Here is a 19,191-nt window from a genome sequence, read left to right on the forward strand (position 1 = left end):
AAAGGAGTTTAGGGCAATATGTTTTGAAAATAGGGGGATTCTTTAGTATGCCATGAATGTACATGCTATAACCCAAGTTTACTAAGTGAAGCCCTCGCGAGGAATCATAGAATTCCCAAGTTAATGCTTGTCTCCCTTTGACAAGAGTTAAGCATATCTCCTCCTTTTGAGGTTTCATATTCCAATGTTTAGGTGAAATAGGGTTTTAGGTCTCACTCTTTCTTATCTCCCTCTTTCACACCACTAAACCTAATTATAATTTAGACTTGGGACATCTTGATCTTTTTCTAAAATCACATGTTTTTTAGAAATTATAGTGATTTAAGCCTAAAAGGTCACATTTAAAGGAATAAATTGAAGAGTGTTAGATCAAACCCCTTGGGTAGGATGCCTGTAGTCTTAAGTCACACCTACAATGGCGTCTCATTTGCCCCTATCTGAATGCTAACAAAAGACCACTTTTACTTTACCTTTTGAGGGATCAAATGATTTCATTTAGAAGTTATATTTTGTAAGTTTGCAGTCCTTATTACAAAATTTCCAAAAGTTATAATTTCGAATATATTTGATTTCATTAATATATTCATTGTTTAATTATTGTGAATATAGTTTTTTTTATCAAGTATTAAGGTTTTTGTTTCACACATGAAAAATAGGAAAAATGGAGAAAAAGTTTGTAAAATATATATTTTCCCTAGGTATTGATATTCTCATTTCAACAAAAAAAAATGTTAATTCAAATACAAATAAAAAAGTTATGCATGATGGCATACACCTCTGTCCAAATTATAATTTCTTTGACTTAAAAAATTAACTAAAAAAATATTTGCAACAAAAAATTATGAAAAAATATCCATACACTAGATATTGGAGTGACAAATCTATATTTTATAAAATACAATTTTATTTTATTTTATAAAAAAATGTTATGATTGATATCTTAAACATCACTTTTGAAAAATGTTGATTACTATTAAAAATAAGTTATTAAAAGTTATGTAAAAATATGCACAATTTATTTTTATTATTAAAAAAAAAATATAGTTAGAATTTACACAAATAAGTAGTTTGCTTCATCTTCAAATTCTGAATGGTTTAGCTTCTATAAGTGTTAAAAAGTGAAGATCTTATGCAAACTGTTGATTTCAATGTCAAGTTTGGCCAAAAAGAATAACCCATTATTGTGGGATCAATTTACTTTATATAATGAGATATGAGATAGGGGTTTCACTTACGATCATTTGCAAGCATCATCATGTTGTTGGAATTCTATCAATTTAGGAGAGAATTTGATTGCATTATAAGAATCTTGTGTTAATGGATTAATACAAGCTTATGGTCTCTTTGATAGTAGATTTGTTTTGATTAGTAAAAGTGGGATAGAGCCATCCCATTACTTTGATTGTAGATTTATTTCCTTATTTTTTTTTTCATATATATTTAATATCATAATTTTCATTTTATGATTTTGATGACATGTAATTCTTATTTTAAATACTTGATCATATTCTAAACCAAATTTGTTCGTTAATTACATAATTAAATTAACTAAATTGATATACCCTATATTTATACTATCACCATTACTATTCATCAATTTATTAATCTACAACACCACATTGTAATTAAATATATCTTTAAAAAACTTTCTATGACTTCAACAAGTTTTTATTTACAAGATTATCAACATCTGTAAATAAAAATATTAGCAAACATGTCATCAAAATAATACACTAAGTTGTAACCCTATGAGAACTTCCCACACGAGGCATTTAAGAAAAATGATTAAATCACATGACATCTCCCAAAATTAACTAATCTTAGACGCACCAATTGACAAGAATGATGGAATAACCAGCTCACCGACGATTCATCACAAGGAAGCAAGAGAACAAATAAGTAAACGTATATTATCATAGAATAATGGCTTCTCAAACATCATGTTAAACAATTAAGAATAAACTGACTTAATCCATCTCAAATAAAGACGTGATTTGCATTGACTGAGCTAACCCCTCTATCAATGTGTTCCACAAACCAGTAGATGATAACTGAGTAGAACTTCCCACCACATATGATAAAATTGGATCTTACTTATATGAAAGTGCCAAAAGTGTCAGAGAATAAGTAAAAAGAATTCTGAGAGAAGGTTCTTATAAGAACGGGCTTTAATTAGTTGCTCACTACCCACCAACTCAACTCATCAGCATTGTAACTATCTTTATCTTTATCCACAGTAACAGTAACGTGGAGTGGGAGGAAGCAATCAAACTCTTTGTGTTTAAGTACTTTAATTCAAAAAAGGTTGATCGGGTCTTACAAGATCTGTGCTTTATTCTAAATTATATACGTGTGAAGTATGGCGTGGAAATAATCCACGGGAGCAGGTTTCATTTCTGGATTGAAAGACTCTTTCAAACATTATTGTAGTTTTTCTTCCATTAAACAAATGTTGTTTCAATTCAAGAGCAGAAAAGCAACGTATGCATTTCTCAAAAGCTTTGTTGACTTTGCATGTTAATGGAGGAATCTACGCTACGTCGATGTATTGGCTCACCCAATCATTTTTCAACCATAAAATAGAAATTGAGATAAGGACTCACATAATCAGACGGCACATTGCTGTCGGCTGTGCCAAAAAAAAGGGGCAAAATTTGATCTAGCGACCTCCCATATGTCGAATGCATAGACTTCATCAATAAGCCTGCATATGTATGTGTATTATATTGTTTTTTGTTGATTATGGTCAAGATTACAGCTAACAGCTCTTCAAACGCTCCTTGAAAGTATGCCCCAGTGTGGTGCCCATGATGTAGTATAAAAATGCATCAGCTCAGTCCTAATTTATCACAAGCTCTTGTCTCAGAGTTTATGCTGAGTAGAGAGTGATAATAAGGTTCAGATTGAGAGGTTTAAGATGGCGATATGTATTGGAAGTTTGAGTGTTTTCATAGTGTGTTGTATGTCTATGTTGTGGTCATCTGCCTCACATCCCCTGTATAACAATGGTTTGAGTCCAATGTTCTATGAAAAGTCGTGTCCAAATGCTGAGCAAATTGTGAAGTCTGTTGTGCAGAATGCTGTGATGAAGGAAGCCAGAATGGCGGCTTCTTTGCTCCGTCTTCAGTTCCACGACTGCTTTGTGCAGGTGCATTCTTTGTTCTCTCTTTCCATAGATTATATATTTGGAGTCTTATAATTCTGTCATCATGTTTTGAAAGTCAATTCATTTGGGTATAGTTTTTGAATTACGGTTAAACTTAGAACTATTCTTTATGTTTTTCAACGGCTCAACCATCCGATCTTCAATGTACATGGCCATGAATGACTGTAACCATGTCTCTAATGAATATGATCTTGGCTGTGAAATTAAACTCCATGGCCATGTCTCAAATGCTCTTTATTTCAAAATTGAATTGAAATTCAAACCTACAACCATGTTTTTAACTCTTTATTTGCTTTATAATTTTTATTGTCTTTTAGCTGAAACTGACACTGATGTAAATAGTGGGTGTGTTGTTGTTTAACACAACTTTGATCACAATGCATCAGCTGTATAAGCTCTTCCTTGGGTTGTGAGATTTAATTTCTAACTTTTCTGTTAGAGTTTCTATTGTTATTTCCATTGTCTCAATCAGTGTCTGTCCAAACAGGGGTGTGACGCGTCACTGTTTCTGGACGACAGTGCCAAGATTGTGAGCGAAAAGAATTCAAATCCCAACAAAAATTCAGCCAGAGGATTCGAGGTAATCGACCAGATAAAGAGTGAGTTGGAGAAGGCATGCCCAAAAACTGTCTCCTGCGCAGATATTCTTATCATTGCCGCTCGTGACTCTGTTGTCTTGGTAATGATCGCCCTTATCTCTTCTATTTTATTCTTGACAGTACTTATGCTCTGATGTATATATAAATTGTCCTCAAACTCATTATTTAAAACAAACTCTCAATTAGATCAAGAAATTCATCCCCCAATTGTGGGTATTTATGTTAATCTTGATGTGCAGAGTGGAGGACCCAGTTGGGAAATTACATTGGGGAGAAGGGATTCCACAAGTGCAAGCTTGCAAGGCTCAAACAATAACATCCCTGCACCAAACTCAACCCTAGAAACTCTTATCGCTAAGTTCAAACGCCAAGGTCTGAATGAAGTGGACCTAGTAGCACTTTCAGGTACCGTCTGTACTTCTACCTGTATTTTTTTTCCTGAAGTGAGAAAACAGCAACTGGGTTTTAATGAAGCCGACCATAAACAATCTGTATGTTATAAAATTATACAGGCAGCCACACCATTGGTCAATCTCGTTGCACAAGCTTCCGACAAAGGCTGTACAACCAGAGTGGAAATGGGCAGCCCGATTTCACCCTGGAGAAGAGTTATTCCGCTAAGCTGAGATCTGTGTGCCCACAATCAGGAGGAGATAACAATCTCTCCCCATTGGATTCAATAACTCCTACCAAATTCGACAACTACTATTTCAAGCTATTGGTGAGCAACAAAGGACTGCTGAATTCTGACGAGGTTTTGTTCACCAAGGGACAAGGAAAAACAATGGAGACTGTGAAATTATATGCGGAACAGGAGGAGGTGTTTCTGAAGCAATTTGTGGAATCAATGATTAAGTTGGGAAATATGAGTCCTCTCACCGGCAATCGAGGGCAGATCAGGACTAATTGTCGCTCTGTTATGTAGCACTCTTTTGAAACCCACTTTGCAATGCTTTTTGCCACCAGGAATGAGTCAGAGGTCGTCAGTATGCATTTCTTTTTGCTGTTTCGGTGCACTCTCTGCCCCGCCCAATCATCCCCTATCTTTTTTGTCCTCTGAAATAATGATTTGTGTTTCCCAAAGAACAAAAGTTCTGATCCTCCCTTTCTCTGTTTGTTTACATCCTGAGTAAAATTATGAACATGAGGATTTGTCACACCTCATTAAAAAAGTGTGAATAAATGTGGTTCTTTTACACAAACTTATTTATTCATCTTCAATTAAAAAATTTCTTTCCGATTTAAATATCTTATTTGTATTAATTGTATTATATTTGTTTAAAAATTAAAAAAATAATATACAATTTTGAATATTTTAAATTAACGCAATCAAGATGGTTTATTTATCACAATAAAATTGTTAAAGAGTATATCTTTAAAAAAAATCATACATTTAAGGATATTAAATTGAAATACTTGGTTGTCTATTGCTTTCCTTAATTCCTATTTCTCTTTTTCTTAGGGTGTGATATGATTCAAGTTGAACACATTTTTCATATTCTTTTATGCATTTAGAGGCTATGACAACTTTAACATAGTTCTTGTATTTGAAAGAACATCCTTCATAGATCACTAGATTAATCCTAAGACAAGTTACACAATATATAATACAATTAATCATATGCTTGATAATAGTAAGATGTAAATCTAGAGACATAAGTTAGAAGTTTTGAACAAAATACCACATAACTTGAAATAAGGTCAAATGATCTTATATTCAATAAATGTATTGAAAACCTGTATATTTTGTATTGTGATATTATTATGTATGATATGAAACTAACATGTAATGTATAGATTCCTTTCACTTATATTGTACAAAAATGAGTGTGTCACATGAATTATTTCTTTTTGATTTTAAGTAAGTGGGTTTTTTATAGGGCCCAAACCTTGTTATAAGGAAACAACAAAGCTTCCAAAGAGGCAACAAAAGAAAGAATTAAACAAAGAAAAAAACAAACTTAGCCAAATTTACATATATCTTTCTTCAAAGTACTACTGACCAACCAAAATATCGTACCTAATTTTGAAAGGTCTTGTGTTGTACAACCGTTCAAGAAGAGCCCTCCTCAAAATCTGGACCCTTTTGACAAGTGAGGAGGAAAAAACTTTAGAACTACAAAGCTCATCATTAGAGCAGAGGCAAGGTGGCAAAACCTTAATTGAAATACTGGAAATAGGAGCAATCTAAGCATCTAGGAACAACCAACTAATCATGGGAAGGGGTTTCAATAATAACAAAAGTAGTAGCTGACCCCTTGGGAACAACAGAGGAAATATTGTTTTGAGCCACAAGAACCCTAGTGGAGTCATCATCAGAATCAAGAGGAAAAAATGTGAGATTATTACGATGAGAATTCTTTCACTAAGTAGAGGAAGACAACATACAAGGGCCACGTGGAAAAGAAAAGGCCAAATACCTCGTAGTGAAATAGTTCTTGCAACAAAAAGGAATTCCTTCATAGTTGATTAGTTGCATCCAAGGAACACTATTTACTTTTAATACGATCTCCCCAGGTAAATATTTTGAGAGATCAACTTCAAAACAAACAACAAGGAATCCCCAGTACAAGGGTAAATTTCTAACGTACCCTCTACAGGTCAAATGCATATAGTTATCAGAAATCCATTGACATAGGTTAGGAAGTGATGGCCATAGGAGGCTAAACCTACAAATCAACCCTTTCCTTGAGGACACATTATCAGTCGCTTCCTAATCTAAATCTAGCTCTACAACATCAACACAAGGGATATATTTTTTAATATGATCATTAGGAAAAGTCTTACACTAGAGATCCACAAAGGAGGCCTTAGGAGGCCTGCCTCCACCTGGAGGAACATCAAAACACAAGACACCTCCCCCTGACTCAAACCGAGTAGTGATAGGAGACATGACATTAACACATCCCCCTAGCTTAGACCAAGAAGTGGTAGGGGAAATAATAGAAACACCTCCCACTAGCTCAGATCAAGTAGGGGAAGGAGAAACAAGAGCCATCAAGGGATAAAATGCATCAAATGACCCAACCAAAGATTTATCATGCCCAACTGACAAAGAAGGAGATATCCCTTGCAACTTGAGGTCAACACATAGCTTGAATAGGGGAGGAGAAGATACAGAGGATAGTTGGTGAGATTTCAAACAAAAATGGATGAGAGATACCATCAATCTAGGGAAAGAGAAGATGTAGAGGGTGAGAGGCAAGATTTCAAACAATGTGAATTATTTATTAGGTATATAGGATTTGACTATTTGAACAACTTTAGTAACAAAATCTAGGTACACAACTTGAAATATTGTCAAGCAAGGGATATACATATATGAGAAATAAACATGTGTCAAAAGTATATTTACTATGTTGTTGATTTATGTCTCTTTTCTCTATTATAGTTCTTGAATATATATTTTTGTTGATTAATTTGCATTAAAAAAATTAGTTCAGTGTAATCTACCTTATCCATGCTCCTTCAAAATCAAGGTTTAATACAAGTCCTAAGGTCTAACCATTGCTAATTTATTCTATATTTCACTAATCCTTCCTTATTTTTCCCTAATCTACTCTAATTCATCCCTAATTTATCCCCTAACCTTTCCAAAACCATCCCTAAACCATTATAAACCATCCCTAGTCATCCCTAATATACATTAAACCATCTTTAACCATTCCCAATCCATTCTAGAATTCACTAATTTCTTTCCTTAAAGTTTTCCTAATTCATCACTATTTTAGCCTAAACTTTCCTAAACCATCCTAGTGCACCCTAAACCATCTTAAACAATTTCTAGTCATCCCTAATCTACACCAAACCATACTTAACAATTTATACTCCATTCTAGATTTAACTAATCCTTCCTTAGTTTTCCCTAATCCACTCTAATTCATCCCTAATTTATCCTAACCTTTCTATATCATCGTAGTCTATCCTAAACCATTGCTAAACCATCCTAAACCATACCTAATCATCCTTAATCTGCATCAAACCATCCTTAAACATTCCTAATACATTCTATATTTCACTAATACTTCCTTAGTTTCCCCTAATCCACTCTAATCCATCCCTAATTTATCCTATTGAACCATCTTAAACCATTCCTAGTCATTCCTAATATACCACAAACCATCCTTAACCATTCATAATCCATTCTATATTTCACATTTTTCTTCCTTAGTTTTCTCTAATCCACTTTAATCCATCCTTTTATTTATTGTAAGCTCATTTCCTAAACCATCTTAAACCATCCATAATCATCCCTAATCTAAACTAAACCATCCTTAACCATTCCCAATCCATTCTAAATTTCATTAGTTTCCTTCCTTATTTTTCCCTAATCCACTCTAATCCATCCCTAATTTATCCTATTTCCTTTCCTAAACCATCCTAGTTCACCCTAAATTGTCTATAAACCATATTAACCATTCCTTAGTCACACCTAATATACACCAAACCATCCTTAACCATTCCTAATCCATTCTAGATTTCACTAATTTCTTTCCTTAGTTTTCCCTAATCCACTCTAATCCATTCCCAATTTATCCTAAGCTTTCTTTTAAACCATCCCAGTCCACCCTAAACTATCTCTAAACCATCCCTAGTAATACCTAATCTACACCAAATCATCCTTAACCATTCATAATCCATTCTATTTTTCAAGTTAATCCTTCATTAGTTTTTACTAAACCACTTAATATAGAACTCACAGTTATAATTTCTAGGGTTGTGTTTGTGGAAGTTAGATTTTATTTTTATAGTTTCACTTTTATAATTGTCACTTCTCATGTGTAAATGTATCAAGGTCCTTATTATAAATATTGATTTATAAATTGTACATGCACGTGTGATACTTTAATTATATTGATTTTTATGCTTAATAGTTGCATATTTACTTTGATAATTCAAAACAAATGTGTGCATGTGTATGTGTGTCCCACACAAATCAAAACAAATAATTAATAATAGAAATAAAATAACTAGATGAAGGTTGTATGACCACAAAAGAGAGACAAAAACCTAGATACAACATCTAGTCAAGAACAACCCATTGAAAATATTGATGACCAAGTTAATGTATCTCACGTATGACAAGAGATTGGTCCTAGTTACACAAATTTTTTATGGGATGGAAAATTTGATGTAGATGGATGAAGATTCTCTTTTCAGGGAGATTTCAGTTGAAGATATGTTACCTAAAAGAACATTAAAATTACACTGTAAAAGAATCCGGGATGAACTTTTTCAAGAAAGATCTCTAATTGGAAGAACACAATTATGCACAAAGTTTTTTAGGTGAAGAGAAAGGACTTCTATTTTGGAGTTGTTAGGTGTTAATAATAAGAAAAAATCATCCAATTAATGAGTAAAATAGATAATAATTGAAAACTTGAAAGAAGAATTGAAATGTATTGAAAGCAAGAGTAAATGTATTGATTTAAGTATTGCACATAGAGAACTGATGACTATAAATTCTAGTAAGAAATTATCACATAAAAAATAAGTTCAAGTAATTTCCCGATTGCTAAATGTATCTAGGAGAATTGTTTAAAGATATATAATGGAGGGAAACAAGTTAGATGAAAACATTGAAAATAATTAGGTCAATATTTGTAAAGTTCCTTAAAAAATAATTTTTTGAAAATTTAAAAAGAAAGGTCAGTGAATATTGGACCAACCACTCTCATGCTTCTTCCAATAAAAGGGACAATATACCAATAAAATATGAAGACAATGCAAAAATTTATCATCCAAAACATTTTATAGATCTATAACACAGTTAAATTTTTTAAGCATTCAAGTAAGAATTTTTAGAGGTGAAGATTTTTCAAAGAATGTTTGAGAGATTATGACCATGTTTTGTATGTATAAATAAAGTACACGAAACTTGTTGTTGTCAAAATTATTTTAAATTTCATCTACATCTATAGTCATATAATAATGATATGACAATAATTGATCTAAATGTAATCATCCCTAGGACTAGTACAACACAATTTTTGAAGTATATTGTATGTGGAAATTGAAAACATTGGGATGAGTTCAATGTACAATATATAAAACTAAATGTAACTATCATGGAAATTTGAAGAAACTTTTGAAATTTGAGAATATTAAAAATTCAATGCAAGTTATTTGGAAGAGTTTTAAATATTAGAGTCCAAAAAATTTATTTTGAAAGTGAATGAATTCTCTTACAATGAGTTTATGAATAAATCTTGTAATATCATGTATATTAGCATATCCAAGATTGTCATGGTGCAAAATTGCAAGCTAAGTAGTTTTGTGACTCAAAAAATTTCTTTCCATTGGACCTTGTATTTAAAATCTATTGTAGATTCCTCTAAGAACTATACTTTTAGTCCTCAAACTGAGACTCGGAGTCAATATCATTTTGACCAAGTTGCAATCTTGCTACAAGTTTTCTAGTGATGTTGATTTAAAATCAATTTTAAAATATACATGTTATTTATTTATTTATTTATAAGTAATATATAGATTAGTACCTAAACTGTAGTCTTAGTAGCCCTCCTAATCCCACTAATCTCAAAAGAATGAATGGACAAGGCGAAACTTGTACATTGTGTAGTGTTTGTGCCAAAACAAAGTATGTTATATACCTCCTCCAAAATTAGGTGTAGTGACCTCAACCTGATCTAGCAAATGCTAACAAGGGCCTACAACTGATGAACACGCTACAAGGGGCTTGTATGGTCAAGAAACATATGTTCAGGGGGGTGGGGCGAGAGGAGGCAGGGAGGAGGCAATAGGATCTTCTAGTGTATGTTTTTATTTCTTAGTTGGTCATTTATTTTCCTATTCCTGGGTTTTCCCTACACTTATACATTAAGCTTACTTGGGATTAATTACATGAAATTAATGTGAGTAAGTGCAAGGTGTGGGCATCTTACATGGGAGTTACACTTGCCTATTTAGGCTATTGTGGTGGTCTCTTCCCATTGATCATATTTTCTACTTCTCTCTCTCTCTCTCTCTCTCTCTTATATATATATATATATATATATATATATATATATATATATATATATATATATATATATATATATATATATATATATATATATATATATATATATATATATATATATATATATATTCACTCTTATCTAGTCTTGGTATTCCATTCTATTGCATTGTAATTGTATTATGAAGATTTTGCTCTTGCATTCTCCTAGAATTATTTTTCTTCTTTAGCATTTGTAGTTCTCTCTTGGAGTCTAACTCTATGTCATTACTTTGATCTTGTATCATTTACATTCACAGTGTTATTTCTATTCATTTGCAATAGTTATTCCAAGTTAATCTTCTCAAATTCTAACATGGTATGAAAGCAATTCTAGTGTAAGATAATATTTTAGTTTTATATTTGAGAGATTCAAAGGGAGTAGAAGAGGGGGCTAATAAGTTTTTTGAAATTTCCTAAGAACCTAGTATGCTATTCTCTTGCATTGCCATATGAACATAAGAATAAAAAAATTTTGAGTCAAAATTTTAATCTCTAGGGTTGTTTTGTTCAAATATGTTGTAAAATCTAGGTGTTTGCAACATTCTAGTAATCCTGGTGTTTTTGTTTGTTATTCCATAGTGTCCAAAAGGCTTGAGAAAGTCATATTTGACTTTAATTTGACCAAAATCAAAGAAAGATTGGAGGTGTTTTCATTTTTGCATTAGATTTGTGTCTTCTACAAGTCAAATCATAAAATGATTTATGGGTTCATTTCTTAGCCCACAAAAACCATCAAGGTGTCTATAAGATTTGGAAAAATTTGATGTCTAAAAAGCTTCATGCTATTGGACATTGTTGCTGCTAGGATATGTTGTTGTCATTGATGTCAACATATTCCCGTGATTCATTTCTTTGGTGATTGCAAAATGGTTTATTGGGATCTTAGTTCGGTGTTTGAAACATTTCTAGTGTTATTACATCCTTCTGTATAAGTTTCAATGATCTGGAAAGCTTAATTGATCATATCATATGATTTGGTTTGCAATTTGTTTTTTTTTATCAGTTCTTTATAAAGTTTGGTATTTCCTCTGGTATAATCCGATGTGATCAGATTTTTGAGATGAGACTCTAGAAGATTGTTTGGTATGTTCTTTTGTATATTCATTTTAGATGGATCATGATTTGGTGCTCCACAGGTTATCTTTCTTTGTGACAGTTGCTTCTGTTTGAGTATTCTTAAGGTTCAGATGTTGATCGATGAAGATTTGATAAGTGGCATTGGTACAACTGTTACTGATGATTCTAACGTGCTTGCTGGTGTTTCCTAATTATGTCCTATTTATTTTGATGATCCACATTTAATCATTGTGCAAGTTTTTGGCGATTTTTCTGAACCGATGATGTTCTTCATATTATGCAGTATTCTTGATGGCATAGCATGTTACGGTTGATCTTGGCGTGATTTCTAGTGGTCCAGTGGTCGATCTTTGTATCGTGTAATATAATTTTATAATTATGAGTTGAGGGTTTAGCCGACCTTGTTGTCAAGGTTGATGAATTGTATAAATAGGTGAATAAGTCATGCAACTTATATATAGATGTGATGTTTGAATTATCAGAGGATGGTGTATGTGCGATCAAGCGAATTCATCCTTCGGTAGTGTGACCGAGTAGAGTTTTGGAGGGTTGTAGAGCAGACATATGTTCTTGTAACCAGAACTGTCATCAGGCATTAGTAGATGCTATCATTGCAGTTCATTCCTTCTGGATTATAGTCTGCATCTTGTTGTAAGTTAGTGAGACTTCCCTGAGGGTTGTAGCATTCTGGGTCATTATATTTTGAGCAGTGAGCTCTAGGAAGTGAGCCTGAATGCAGGTAAATTCCCCATTGTAATATTTACACATACTACTGCAGAGTATCATCTTATTGTGGGTCGGTTCCCACCATGGTTTTCCCTTAACTGGGTTTTCCATGTCAAAATATTGTGTTGTGTATTGTGTTATCAATTTGCTTATCTTTGTTGTTGCTACAATTTATCAGATTTGTGATTGTGGTTAAGTTTGATAATATAGTGAAAACTAATTCACTAACCCCCCTCTCAGTTTTCCTTTATTGTTGTTGCCAACAATTGCTATCAAATCTAGATCCTCTGGAAGAAGCTTAACCACTTGAGGAGATCCAGGATGGCAACTAGAAGCATAATTGGAAGTGTTATCTTTAAGAAGGAAAGTCTGAGATTTGATTGAAATAACTATGCTATATGGAAGAACCAGATGGAGGTGCACTTGAGATGTCTTGGAGAGGATTAATGGAAGATTACTAAGAATGCCTATTATGTTCCTCTGAATGGACCGGTTACTGTTTATGAGATCAAGGAAGCTTAAAACAAAATTAGAGCGAAGGAAGCAATGCTAAGCACCCTGACTGACTAAAAAATGACTAATGTAACGGGACTTCAGACTGCACATGAGATCTGGGAGAAGCTTGAAACCTTGTATGAAGGAGATAAACAAGTCAAAGTTGCTAAGTCGCAAAGTTTGAAAGGGAAGTATGAGATGTTGAGAATGGGAGAATATGAGAACATAAATTCCTTTATGGCTGAGGTGAATGAACTTGTCATAGGTATCTGATGTGTCGGTGGAACCCTTGAAGAAGAAGATGAAATTATTGTTAAGGTGCTAAGACCATTTCCTCCTGCTTACAAACATAAGGTAGCTGCTATTGATGAGATCCGAAGTGTGACTACTATGACAAGAGATATGTTGGTTGGAAAGATTGCTGCATTTGAACTGAGCGAATTTGGTGAATCACATGGAAAGTCTAAGACAACATTTAGAGCATATCTATTTGGAAAGCAGAAGTATGATCCTGAAGAATGCAAAATATCCAGATATGAAAGAGAGAGGAGAGAAATGGAAGAGAAAGAAAGATATTTGGAGGAGCTTGAAGCATTGACTACCTGGAGATTGCCTAAGGGATCCGGTAACTATAATGGAAAATTGCCTTTGAAATGTTTCTCTTGCAATAAGATAGGACATTTTGCTTCTAGATGCCCAGAGAGAATGTCTAAATATGATAGGCATGATAAGAATGATAGATATGAGAAGCACGAGAAGTATGAGAAGGCTTGCAAGCCTAACCGGAAGTATAAGAATAGAAGAACTGTTATTATTTTGTTGATGAAGGTGTTACAGATGAAGAATCAAAAGGAAATGAAGTTTTGTTTATTGCCATTAAAGAGGATGGACCGGTACCTATTGATTCCACGAGCTGCACTATTGAGGAGAAAGGTCTAGCTGCTAGAGTTGAAGAGAAAGATGAATGGGTAATTGACAACGGTTGTTCACATCATATGACCGGTGATAAAAGGAAATTTGTTAATATGGAAAGAAATGATGGTGGAATAGTAAGATTTGGAGATGACAAAGCATGTGTGATTGGTGGTATAGGTTCTATTTCCTTTGATGGTAAGTATAATACTGATGATGTCTTGTATGTTGAAGGTTTGAAGCATAATCTTTTCAGTGTTGGACAAATGGTTGACAAAGGTTATCATTTACAATTCAAGAATGGAAAATACAAGATCCTAAATACCTCTGGTATAGAAATTCCATCTGGAACTAAGACTGAAGGGAATATCTTTCATTCGATTTCTATTGAGAAAAGTTGTTTGATTTCTCAAATTGATGAAAGTTGGTTGTGGCATAGGAGGATGTGTCATGTTAACTTTGATTCAATGATTAAGATCAGCTCTACACAAGCTATTAGAGATTTACCTAAAATTGTTAAGCCTGCTAATCCTGTATGTAAGGAATGTCAAATGGGAAAGAAAATAAGAATTTATTTCAAGAGTAAGTAGTATACATCTGATGGATTGCTAGATCTTGTGCATACTGATCTATGTGAACCTACAAATATCAGAAGTGTGCAGGGTGACATATATTTATGTTGTTGATTGATGATTATTCCAAAATGAAGTGGGTTGTCTTTTTGAAGGAGAAATCAAAAGCATTAGATAAATTCAAGATATTCAAAGGAAAGGTTGAGACTGAGAAAATATTGAAGGTGAAATGTCTGAGATCAGACAGAGGAGGATAATTTTGTTCCGGTGAGTTTGATTCATTCTATGAGAAGCATGGAATTAGAAGACAATTATCTACTCCTAAAACCCCATAGTAGAATGGAGTTGTTGAAAGGAAGAACAAGACTATCTTGGATGTTGCAAGGACTATGTTGATTGAAGGGAATGTTCCGAAGATCTATTGGAGAGAACTTGTTAGCATTGTTGTTTATACATTCAACCGAGTGCATATAAAAGGTGATACCGGTAAGACTCCTTATGAGCTATGGTTTGGTCATGTTCCTACTATGAGATGTTTTAGAATTTTTAGAAGCAAGTGTTATATCAAGAGAGATGATGATATAGTAAAGTTTGATGCAAGAAGTGATGAAGGAATTTTCTTGGGATATTCAACAAAGAGAAAATCCTATCGGTGCTACAATAAGAGACTGAGAAAGATAGTGGAAAGTGCAAATGTGAAAGTTGATGAGAACTATGGAAAATAGATTAGAGCATGCAGGTATGATGATAAGGATGTTGTTCTAACACTAAATCAAACCGAAGAATTGAAGCAAAATGATCCGGTAGAGACTGTTAATCCGAATGTTGCTCTTGCCGATGAAGAGGTGCAAGAACTCAAAAATCATAATAATCAGAAGACCTCGAGGTATGTAAGATTGAATCACTCTGAAAATCAAATTATTGGTGATAAAAAAAGGGTGTGATGACTAGGAAAAGACTAGCTGCTGAAGAGGTATGCTTGATTTCCAAAATTGATCCTAAAGATGTTGTTGAAGTTTGCAAAGATAAAAATTGGTCAAAAGTTATGGAAGAAGAATTAGATCAGATTGAAAAGAATAACACATGGGAGCTTGCCCCTAGACCTAAAGACAAGAATGTGATTGGTACGAAATGGGTATTCAAGAACAAATTGAATGAATCTGGTGAAGTTGTCAGAAATAAGACAAGAATGGTATGCAAAGGATATTCACGAGAATAAGGGATTAATTATGAGGAGACTTTCACTCTGATAGCTATAATTGAAGCTATTAGAGTATTTCTTGCATATGCTTCCTATAAGGATTTCAAGGTGTATCAGATGGATGTCAAGTCGGTCTTTTTCAATGGTGATCTTGAGGAAGAAGTCTACATTAAGAAACCTGATGGATTTTTATTATTAGATGATGGAGACATGGTATACAGACTGAAGAAAGCTCTTTATGGATTGAAGCAAGCCCCTAGAGCCCGGTATGATAGATTGGATAAGTATTTGTTGAAATTGGGATTTAATAAAGGTACTGCTGATAGTAATCTGTATTTTAAGACTAAGAATGATAACATTTTGATTGTTGAAGTTTTTGTTGATGATATTATCTTTGGAGGAGATGATAACTTAAGCATGAAGTTTGTCGGTGATATGCAGAAAGAATGTGAGATGTCTATGATAGGAGAGATGAATTTTTTCTTAGGTTTGCAGATTTCATAGACTGGAAAAGGTATTTTATATCTCAAACTAAATATGTGAAGGAATTGCTAAAGAAATTTGGGTTAGAAGATTATAAACCAGTTGGAACTCCTATGGTGACTAACTGCAAACTATCTAAAAATGATGATTCTCCAAAAGCTAATCGGACTTTGTATAGATCTATGGTTGGTGGACTGCTATACCTAACTCAAACTAGACCTGAGATTATGCATGTTGTGTGTATGGCTTCTAGATATCAAGCCGATCTGAAAGAGAGTCATGTCACTGTTGTAAAGAGGATATTTAGACACTTGAAAGGAACCGTGGATTATGGTTTGTGGTATTTGAGGAATGATGATTTCATGTCATGTGCTTACACTGATGCTGATTAGGCTAGTGATGTTGATGACCAGAAGAGTACCTCTGGTGGTGCATTCTTTTTGGGTAAGAAATTGGTTTCATGGGCAAGTAAGAAACAAGATTCAGTTTCCCTATCTACTACTGAAGCTGAGTACATTGTTGCTGCTAGTAACTCCAGTCAGGTAATTTGGATGAAGCAAATGTTGAAGGATATCAGAGCTATATATGATAAGCCTATTGTCATATACTATGATAATTCCAGTTCTATTAATATGTCAAAGAATCCGGTGCAATATTCAAAGACTAAACATGTATTAATCAAGTATCATTTCTTGAGAGAAAAAAAGTCAGTGAAGAGGAAGTGAAGCTAGAGTATGTATCTAAAAAGGAACAAATTGCTGATATTTTTACTAAGCCCTTGCCTATAGATACATTTGTCTATTTGAGAGACAAGTTAGGGGTATCTACCCCTCCTAATGGGAATTAGATGCATTGAGTTGCATCAATTTGGTGGACTTCACAGTCTTATCCTCTTGTCTGGATCGATGAGTTTATGCTACTCCTCTAGTGGAGCAGTCTATTTGAGGTTGGAATGGTTATCTATTTAAAGGGGGAGAATCTTGATTTTTTCAAAAGGGGGAGAGTAAGTTTGATTTTCTGTTTTGAAGACCTTTGTCATTGATGTCAAAGGGGGAGAGAAGCATGTGAAAAATTGTTTTATCTGCCTGATCTTAGGGCGATTTTATTAGAGATTTTTTATTTCTTTGCATTGATTGTTTTTCACATGCATATGCTGCCATCAATTCCAAAGGGGGAGATTGTTGGACATTGTTGCTGCTAGGATATGTTGTTGTCATTGATTTCAACATATTCCTGTGATTCATTGCTCCTGTGATTGCAGATTGGTTTATTGGGATCTTAGTTCAGTATTTGGAGTATTTCTAGTGTTATTACATCTTCTTGTATTGTTTTTAGTGATCCGAGAAACTTAATTGATCATATCATATGATCAAGTTTGCAGTTTGTTTTTTCTGATCATTTCTTTGCAGAGTTCGATATTTCCTCCAGTATAGATCTTGAGCTGAGAATTTGAGAGATTGTTTGGGATGTTCTTGTGTATCTTCATTTCATATGGATCACGATTAATTTCTCTAAAGGGTATCTTCCTTCGTGACAATTGTTGTTGTTTGAGTATTCTTGAGGTTCATATGTTGATTGATGAAGATTTGATAAGTGGCAATGGTATAACTGTTACTAATGATTCGAACATGCTTGCTGGTGTTTCCTAATTATGTCCTATTTGTTTTGATGATCTGTATTTGATCATTATGCAAGTTTTTGGTGATTTTGCTAAACCGGTGATGTTCTTCGTGTTATGTGGTATTCTTGGTGGCGTAGCGTGTTGTGGTTGATCTTGGCATGATTTCCAATGGTGTTACGTATTTGGAGATTTGATTTAGGTCCATGTTATGTCATGTATATCATTATATTGGTCTGGTGGTCGATCTTTATATCGTGTAATGTAATTTTGTAATTGTGAGTTGAGGGTTTAGCCGACCTTGTTGTCAAGGTTGATGAATTGTATAAATAGGTGAATAAGTCATGTAATTTGGATATAGATGTGATGTCTACATTATTAGAGAATGGTATATGTGCGATCAAGAGAGTTCATCCTTTGGTAGTGTGATTGAGTAGAGTTTTGGAGGGTTGCAAAGAAGACATATTTGCTTAATCAAAACTGTCATCAGGCATTAGTAGATGCAATTATTGCAGTTCATTCCTTCCGGATTGTAGTCTGAATCTTGTTGTAAGTCACTGAGACTTCCTTGAGGCTTGTAGCCTTCTGGGTCATTATATTTTGAGCAGTGAGCTTGAATGTAGGTGCATTCCCCATTGTAATAATTACACATACTACTGCAGAGTATCATCTTATTTTGGGTAGGTTCCCACCGTGGTTTTTGCCTTAATCGGGTTTTCCATGTCAAAATCTTGGTGTTGTGTGTTGTGTTATCAATTTTCTTATCTTTTTTGTTGTTGCAGTTTATTAGATTTGTGATTGTGGTTAAGTTTGATAATCCAGTGAAAACTGATTCACACCCCCCCCCCCCAAGTTTTCCTTCATTATTGTTGCCAACACATGCAACTATTTTCTAGTTGATTGAAGTTTGAATTTAATTTATTTTTTATCTTTTCCTTGCTGAATCAAAAAAAGTTTTTTGGGTCTTGTTCATAACTCAAAAATATTTTTGAGTTTCTGTTATTATCTACATATAGTGAATAAATTTTTAGAGACAAAATCAGAAGTAAAATTTTTGTTGCTAGAAAAATCATTCTTGTACGACAAAACCAATCTTTAAAAAATTCATATCTTTTCTTCGGATGTCAGATTTAAGTGAACAAGATATCCTAATTTTTTTAGATTTTGTGTTGTACTTTTGGCCTTTGTGGTTCTTAACACTATTGCAATTTGGGAAAAGCTTTGTAATCGCACTATACTATAAAATGCCAACATTGTAATATTTTGGGGGGTTGATTTGTAAGACTAGTGAAAAGGGTGGGGATGTATTGGTGTTCATAGATGT

The 19,191-nt window shown here is 33.5% G+C and overlaps 1 protein-coding gene across 1 annotated transcript; it reads left to right on the forward strand.

Moving 5' to 3' along the window:
- Nucleotides 1–2,869: 2,869 nt before the first annotated feature.
- LOC131059730 (peroxidase 49) lies at nt 2,870–4,987 on the forward strand. Its single transcript, XM_057992760.2, has 4 exons — nt 2,870–3,148; nt 3,654–3,845; nt 4,005–4,170; nt 4,278–4,987. The coding sequence occupies exons 1-4, from the start codon at nt 2,918–2,920 to the stop codon at nt 4,688–4,690; spliced, it is 1,002 nt and encodes a 333-aa protein (XP_057848743.2). The 5' UTR covers nt 2,870–2,917; the 3' UTR covers nt 4,691–4,987.
- Nucleotides 4,988–19,191: the final 14,204 nt, after the last annotated feature.

Source organism: Cryptomeria japonica, chromosome 3, assembly GCF_030272615.1.
Source record: "Cryptomeria japonica chromosome 3, Sugi_1.0, whole genome shotgun sequence".
NCBI classification, from domain to species: Eukaryota; Viridiplantae; Streptophyta; class Pinopsida; order Cupressales; family Cupressaceae; genus Cryptomeria; species Cryptomeria japonica.